This window comes from Haemorhous mexicanus, chromosome 15 (genome assembly GCF_027477595.1).
Source record: "Haemorhous mexicanus isolate bHaeMex1 chromosome 15, bHaeMex1.pri, whole genome shotgun sequence".
Classification (NCBI taxonomy): Eukaryota; Metazoa; Chordata; class Aves; order Passeriformes; family Fringillidae; genus Haemorhous; species Haemorhous mexicanus.
Window position 1 is genome coordinate 7,964,823 of NC_082355.1, and position 8,168 is coordinate 7,972,990.

General features: G+C 45.4%; 1 protein-coding gene across 1 annotated transcript in view; it reads left to right on the forward strand.

The window, feature by feature from the left end:
* COL23A1 (collagen type XXIII alpha 1 chain) overlaps positions 1–7,160 on the forward strand; it is a 171,405-nt gene extending 164,245 nt beyond the window's left edge. The window contains exons 22-29 of the mRNA XM_059860251.1: positions 27–68; positions 932–958; positions 1,361–1,432; positions 1,525–1,578; positions 1,843–1,869; positions 2,342–2,395; positions 3,050–3,136; positions 6,984–7,160. Of these exons, the coding sequence (XP_059716234.1) occupies positions 27–68; positions 932–958; positions 1,361–1,432; positions 1,525–1,578; positions 1,843–1,869; positions 2,342–2,395; positions 3,050–3,136; positions 6,984–7,031 (411 nt within the window). The 3' untranslated portion in view covers positions 7,032–7,160. The remainder of the gene's footprint in view (positions 1–26; positions 69–931; positions 959–1,360; positions 1,433–1,524; positions 1,579–1,842; positions 1,870–2,341; positions 2,396–3,049; positions 3,137–6,983) is intronic.
* Positions 7,161–8,168: the final 1,008 nt, after the last annotated feature.

Below are 8,168 nucleotides of genomic sequence, written 5' to 3' on the forward strand. Positions count from 1 at the left end.
ATGTGCTGTTTAATTCCCTTCTGCAGATCATACCTGAGCCTGGACCTCCTGGATTACCTGGCCCTATGGTAGGACTCTGAAGTGATTCCTGCAGATTTATTATTGTATGTGATAAAGGACAAGGGTGGTTTGTTCTGTTTAGTCATTGTGAGCTGTTTTGAATCAGGGAAAAAAAATCAGGCAAGTGCTACAGTCTGATCTGTCTTTGGGGAAATTAAAGCACCCAATTTAGGAGAGTGCATCAGAGTTTATGGCTCATTTTGCAAAAATCCAAGCTGTTTCTTGGGAGAAAAGATAAAATCTTGTGGGATGGAAAATCTGCTTTCCACCATGACAGTGTCTATAATCCCCTAAACTCACCCAAGTCATGAAGTTTTCTGCCATCAGCTGCACTGGGAGAGAATGCAGGTGGTGATGAGCACACAGAGCATTTTTGATGGAGACATCAAAGGGGGTTTGGTGCCTACAATGCTCCAAAAGGAGCTCTCAAGGACATTGGGAAGGCTGGGAAGACTCTGCTGGGTGCAAGATTCACCTTGAGAGAGCATGCTTCAAAAGCAGGTGGCATTTCAGGTGGCATTCACCGCCTAGGAGGTATCCCAGCCCTGCCCATCTGTGGAGAGCTGTGGTGGCACAATGCCACCTCCAGAGCTTCCTGTCACTTTGTTCAGCAAAGACTCAGGGGACTCTCACTCCCCAGAGCTTGTGTTGCAGAGCTTTATTTTGTCCCATGTTACACAGAATGCTCCTTTTCAATTCCCCTGCCCTCTGATTTTGTACTGGAGAACAAAATAAATTGCCACCTGTCTTGAAAATAAGTTTTGACCATTGTCAGCCTGTAATTTGAGCAAGAAATGTATTGGGAAGGAAAGTTTAGGGTATGTTTTTAAATTCTGGGTTTTTTTCAATCGCACCACTGTCTTTCCCACAGGGTCCTCCAGGAATCCAGGGGCCTAAAGTAAGTCAATAAATTAAATGTCACCCAGTTTCCCAGCTGCTAGTGCATTATTTACAGGCTCACAAAGGCCTGTCAGCTCTGGAGACTGAGTTTTTTGTGCCTGTTGTCACAACACACCCCTTGGTTACTCTGTTCAGCAGTTGGCATTTTGGAAAACAAGCCATTTTTCCTTCCAAGAATTTACAATCCAAACCCCTCCTCCAGCACAGAGTCCTGCGGGCTGGTGAGAGCCAGGGTTTCCAAACCAAAAGGCTTAAAACCTGGATTTTCAGCTATTTTCTTATATGATGTGGTCAAGAGCAAAACATCAGCAGCAGTGTGGGTGTGAGAGCCCAGGGAAGGGGTGGGAGGTGGTGGGTGCATGAGGGGCTGATCCTTGGCTGATCCATGTCATGTCTGCAGGGTTTGGATGGTGCCAAGGGAGAGAAAGGTGACAGTGGTGAGAAGGGGGACCAGGGTGACACCGGACCTGCTGTGAGTTGTTTTCCCAAGTCTCATTTCTGGCTGTTGACAGAGACTTGTCTCACAGGAAACAATCCCAATGCTTTGTTTCTTTTTAATTTAAGGGTCTCCCGGGTGCTCCAGGGCTCATTGGTTTACCTGGTACCAAAGGAGAAAAGGTAATCACAGGTGTGGGAGAGGAGCAGGGACATTGGGGTGCAATCCTAAAATAGGGGCTGTAAAATTCTGCTGTGGGGAGTCCAGCCTGAGCTGCAGAGCTGGACCAGCACTGCTCTGGGGGGTGACAAAGGAGCAGCCTCCAATCCAGGGGCTCCTGGGTGAGACCATGCCCTCACTACTATGTTAGACCAACTGGACCTAAAGCTTGTCTGCAGCACCAAGTTCAACACAGAACATCTTAGTTTTTATTTTTACATCTGCAGGGAAAGCCAGGGGAGCCAGGATTGGATGTGAGTATGGAAACCATTAATTATTCATGGTAGAAACACGAGTAACACACATCTAACTTGAGATTGTTGGGAAAATATGTAGCTAACACTGTATACACAATGGCCATGGAATGATGGCTGTAGAAAAGGCTGAATTTGGGCCCATTGCTGGGCTGCTTCCATGGCACAGTGGAACTGCTCACCTATAGGTGCTGCCAGGGCTTCCCTTTCCAACTGAGAATATTTGTATTGGATTCAGTGATATGAAAATTTCTAATAGCTGTAATGTACCTGGGGTGTGGTGAAGCACTCCATTTTTCCAAGAAATTGCTGACATACCAAGTCAACAGGAAGAAAATGTCATTCTTCACTGTGGCAGGACAGGCTGATGGCTAGAGGTGGCTCGTGTTGAACTGAGCCATTTACACACTAAACTCACAAAAACTTTTTTTTTTTTTTTTTCCTTTTTCCCACCTAAAACTTGTGGTGACAGGGTTTCCCTGGTCTCAGAGGAGAGAAAGGAGAGAGAAGTGAAAGAGGCGAGAAGGTGAGTGGGTCGTGGCTGTGTTGATGCTTGTGGGGCAGGACAGGCTGCACTTTTTGGCTGGCAGTGCTGCTTGCCCTGGAAGCCACTGCTGAAAAGCCTTCTGTGCAGCCCAAGGAATTGCAAATCCCCAGCACAGGGCAGGACAGGCAGTCAACTCCTACCCACTTGGAAGGGTTTTTGCAAGCCTGCCCCCACCCCAGCCCAGCCTGACCATTGTGAGGAAATGGAGCAGCCTGACAGCTCCAGGTTGCACAGAATCACTGGTCTTGGTTTATAGACCTTGAAAATGGATCCAAGTCAAAGGTTTTGTTACAGGGACCTTTAAACAAAGGGGTACCCAGGTGGAGCCAGGAGCCCAGCTGAGCACAGGGCAGCAGCTGGAAACTGCTGCTCTCACTTGCTGTCAGATACCAATATGGGCTCCAGCAGAAACTGCTCATTTAGTCAATCTGTTATAAAATTATCTATTGCAATATTTCCACCCAGCTTCAACTGAAGATTTTCGCAGTGATTTCACTGCTCAGCTGAGGTCACACTAGTGCAAGTGTCCTTACTGTGGGTGAGGATGAGGACTGGGACTCTGTGAGTGCTGTGAGACATGAACCAAAGGTGTTTCTTCCCCCTGGCCCTGATATCTTCCTGTTGTGCTGACAGGGTGAACGAGGAATACCAGGGAGAAAAGGGGCCAAAGGACAGAAGGGGGAACCAGGCCCCCCTGGACTGGATCAGCCTTGTCCCGTGGTAAGTCTTTCATTTCACTCATCCTAAGCATGGGCTGAGGGGCTGAAAAGGAGACACAGCTTTGCAGCCAGGGAGGATTTGGGAGTTCTCTCTTTTGCAGTAAATCAGAGCAGATGGTTATTGTTTTCTCATTTTTCTTAATGGTTTATCTGCGCTGCTGGAAGTTCACTGCTCGCTGTAAGGGCTCCTCACTGGCCAGATGGGAGCAAGCCACAGCAGTAAAAATAAAGCATCTTTGTGCAAAGACCTTCTTATTGTAGTCAGGAACAATGGACCTCAGTAGAGCTCTTCAGGAGATAGTGTGATGCCACTGGCCTGGCTTTTGAGCATGTTTGAAATCGGGGAGTAGCTGGGCGCAGGGGATGGGAGGTGATCTGAAAACAAGGCCAGCTCCATCCCTTCCCTTCATCCCTGCAAACTGAGTGAGGGATGAGCCAGGGGAAGCATGTTGGGGTTGATAGCATCACAGTTCTGCCAAGCACAAGTGATGTATGAGCTGGAGCTCCCCAGGCTGCCAGGAAATGCCTCTGGGAGAAGAGGCCTCCCCTGGTTTCTGTGCCTGTGGCTCAGAGCTGTCCCTTCCCAGACACACCCTGGGCCACCACCGTGCAGCACAGAGCCAGTGGGCTTTCCAGGAAACCTCCTGGCTGTTTGAGCCTGGGGAAGCTGGATCTCCCAAGTCCACTTCCTGAACCTCTCATTCATTAAATAGAGCTCACAAAAATAAAACAAAACTAGAGTGGTTTATAAGTTATTTGACCTGGTAAAATTTACCTCCTTTTCACTACTGTTTCTCATATAATGACTAAAGCTAGAGAGATCCTCTCCCTGAAGTGCTTTGAAGCTGCAGGATGAGAAGTATCAAAAATGGAACTGAAAGTGCTTAAATGTAGCTGTTTAGAACTTAGTCCAGAAGCACCTAATTAAGAGTGCCAGCTGCTTCCTCCATGACAATTCAAAAACCCATTTCTTCTCTGAAAGTGTGACTTTCCCTCACTCTCTGAGCACAGCCATGGCAGCCAAGGCTGTTGTGTAGCTCCACTACACCAGCAATAAGCTCCTTTAGTCAATATGCTTTATTTTGGCTGGACATTGAATGTGAACTGCAATTAATTTTTTCCTCTCTCGACATCTTGGGTGATTTACCCTTTTTCTCTTTAACTGCATTTTTACAAATGTGAATCTCTGGTTTGTGTACAGAGGATCTTTCCCAGATGACAGATTCTGCATGTCATGTGAATTCCCTACCATAAAACCACTCTGCTGACTGCTGTGTCATCAGAAATGGAGCTGTGAAGCTCTAGACCCATCCTCCTCTTTCTGTGCTGAAACATGGGTGTCTGTCTGTGTAACTCCTGTGTCCTTTATCATTCTCAACAAGCAGTTATTTTTCCAAACAGGGAGATCATAGCATTGCAGGCAGCAAAAGAGACCCAGGTTTGCCAGGCCTGGATGAGCTGAGCCTGCCCTGCCCTTTGGTACAGTATCTGCTCTGTCTTGCATGGTTTGTGTGTGTTCCTGCTGTGGCCAAGCCCTGTCCCCAGGAGCAAACCCCTCCAGGGAGAGGAAGGACACAAGGCAGCAGAGCCAGAAGGAGATGTTTCACTCTGGCATTTGGGAAAGGATGCCAATGTGTGGTGCCTTCTTCTTCCCAGTTAAAAAGACTTTAGATAAGGAGTGTAAATCATGGGAGATCACACAGGGGATGCCAGTCCCTTTATGGTAACAGATGCTTTCAAACTTTTTTTAGATGCTCAAACTCTGGTAACAGATGCTCAAAGTTTCTCTCAGTACCTATGGCCCAGTTTGGTTCCCCTCATGCCTGCGCTGCTGCAGCCCTGAGTCCCATCCCCAGCTGGGGCTTGAAAAGCTTTCCCCAAACAAGAGCCAGTCCTGCAGAGCCACTGGCACTCTGGGCACCTGAAGGGTTTTGCTGTGCCAGCAGAGCTCTGCCCAGAGCTCAGGTTGAGTCCAGTGCTTATGCAGGAAGGTTTGTGCTCTGCTCCCCAAAAGGGCTCTGCACCACTAGCTAAGAGAGGTCATTGTTTTATTTCCATTTTTTTAACCATAGAAAATGCTGTGTGTTAGATGATTTGCAGTTGTCCTCAGAGAAACAAAAGGGCAGTGAGCTGATTCTCTTTCAAAAAGTTAAATTACTTTCAGATGTGTCCAAGAAACCAATTCCTAACAGCAGGCCTGCTCTAACTTCTTACTTACTCCCCAGAGATGTTCTATTTCCCAAGCATCTCCCATCTTAACTACACAGAAAACACAGGACCCATCTCTGCTGAAGGCATTGTAAACTGCAGTAGGTGATTCCTCCAATGAACTACAGCATAACCAGTCAGTAAAGCACTTGTGCATCTTCCTGGTTAGCTGCAGGTCGGTTGAAATGTGGACTTTGTTCTGCAGCCCAGGGTACAGAGGAGGCTTGCTGGGCTTTCAGTCCAGGAGCATCAGCATGAGCCCCACACACAGCCATGAAGAGTCATTTTGGAGTCACTCAAGTGAAACATGGTAGAAAGATGTGGAGTTTTATGATGGCCAGAAGAAGTATTCTGAGTGCACAAGAAGGAGAAAGAGCTCAGAGAAGGAATGACCATCAGTGTTAGGGTGCACCTCAACAGAAGGTCATGCTGTTTTAGGTCAAACAACCACTCTGCACCTTGTCCCCTGTACCAATCACCCTCAGACAACTCTGGCAAATGTACATGTTTTACCCTTTTTTTTTTAACAGCTTTGGACCAAAATATTGACTGTGTCTGTAGAAAAAACGTGTGTTTTCTAACTAAGGTTACAGGAAAGCATGACTGCTTACACTGAGTAGCTGGAGAGGGTTACCTTACTTCACTGCATCTGTTTTATTGGGCATAGGCTATTTTACATATAAAATCAATACAGAATACAAAAAAATGTGATGACTAACATTTACAGTAAAAAATGTATAATTGCATTTTGACCTCTATTTGCACTAGCAGTTCTCTGCTGCATCCGCATCTTCCCAGCCCTAGTGAGTCTGGAGGTGGCTCTGAGGGAAGGGTCAGTGCCTGTGTGCTCTCTGTGGCTCTACATGCAGAAATTCATGTAATTGGAGATCCAAGAGCCTTAAACAAATCCAGCATCAGGAAAGGCAGCTGAAGTCAGCTATTTCTTCTGAGGTGTCTGGAGAGAGCTGGTCATACATAGCTCATTCCTCTTCTAAGGGCTCCTCCTTCCCAGTGTTCTCCTCCTGGAGTGAGAGCTCTTCTGGCTTTTTGATTTTTGTATGTTTCTTGTATCTCCAGTGGAACAAGACAAATATTTTCAATCCCTTTGCATAGTCCACAACTCATCCTATTCTCAGTTCAGCAACTTAAGATTTCTTAAAGAAACTAAGTACTGCAGGATCAAATTTAACACAATTACGATACCATCTAGGAAAAAAATACCTACATCACCTCCCCCAAACAGAAAAGCACATTTTAACAGAAAATACATTCCCACATCATGCTTTCCATATATATGTCTGATTGCAAAATACACTACCTTATAAAGCAGATTATGAAGTTAATGATGAACTGTGATTTCAAATCTATTTGTGCACGTTTTCTTTGTTTAAAGGAAAAAAGTGTACATTTCCAATTTTTTTTCTTTTTTTTTTACCCTGAGGTGTATTTAATTCTGTGTTGTATGTGACATATGGATTACATTGCCTGCATATTCATTTCTGTGCATTTACAGTAAATGGTTTTGCATGGTAATTAACAGTGCTGCTAAGCCTTTCATTGTGACAAATGAGCTTCAGGTTTTTGGGTCTGACACTTAAGTCACTGTCAGGAAAACTGAATCTGTAAATTGAATTTTGCAGGGACCAGACGGACTGCCAGTAGCAGGATGTTGGCATAAGGTACAGTAACATTAATAACTGGATATCCTTGAACAGGTCCTGAGTGATTTTGCTCCCTGCATGGTGACTGTTTGCACTGCTGCACGTGCTTCAAGCAGCAGCCCACAGGCCTGGCAGACATGACGTTATGCCTTGGGAGAGCAGCATCCCAGCAGCTTCAGGTCTTGTTCCCCCCAGCTCTGGACTGGTGCTGGGAACACCAAAAACTTGCAAAGCATGATAAATCATTGTTAGCACTGTCAGGAGAATGCCTTCTTACAGGCTTGCTTGGGCTTTTATCATGGCTTAGGAAGCTCAGGAACCACCCATGGAAAGGCTGCACCAGGTGCTCATGCACCTTCATCAGTCCATACCCTCCCAGCTGAGAAGTTAACAGTGGGCTGTCTCTTTGTGGCAGAGTTTCAAACATTTCTTTTCTAACCAAGACTCTTCTGCCACTGTAATTATAACTCACAACCACTGCACTGCCTCAGGGCTCTGATCAGCACCCTGAGTGCAGGGCTCAGGTAATTTGTAGCATCTTGTGCACCCAGAGCAGCCAAGGGCTGGAAGTGCTATTGGCAGCCTGGGAGAATGAGGAGAGATGTGTCCTCCTGTAAAATGGGGATTTGATCCAGACTTGTAGAAGAATCCTCATTCTCCAAGAGTATGACACTGAAGCTGAGTGGAATTACAAACCCAGCTGTAAACATGTGGTATGTGGACAGAGCTGGAGTTAACAGCATGCCACTAACTGATTGCAAACCCTCAGCTAGAATGTGAGCACACCCTTGGTATATCAAAGGTTTTAATTATTTGTAATTTGTTTGGATGTACTGTTAATAATAAAGAAATCTGAATGCCAATCCTTACAGTAACAGTAAAGTTAGTAAGTGCAATGGATGGAGCATTTCTCTGATTAAAATGTTTGTTTGTGTGTTCTTTTTCAGTGATCTCTAAGCATGAAGCACAATATGTAAATAATGTGATATATTTTGATCTTTTTAATTTTTGTATAAAAAAAGGAAAAAAAACTTTTGACAGTAATATATTGACCTTTTTTTATACTGGATTCTGACATTTATGGACTTGGAAAATAATGTAAAGCTCCTAAACCCATACCATGGCATGGTAACACCAGGATTTGCTAAAGGTACTGTGATGGCA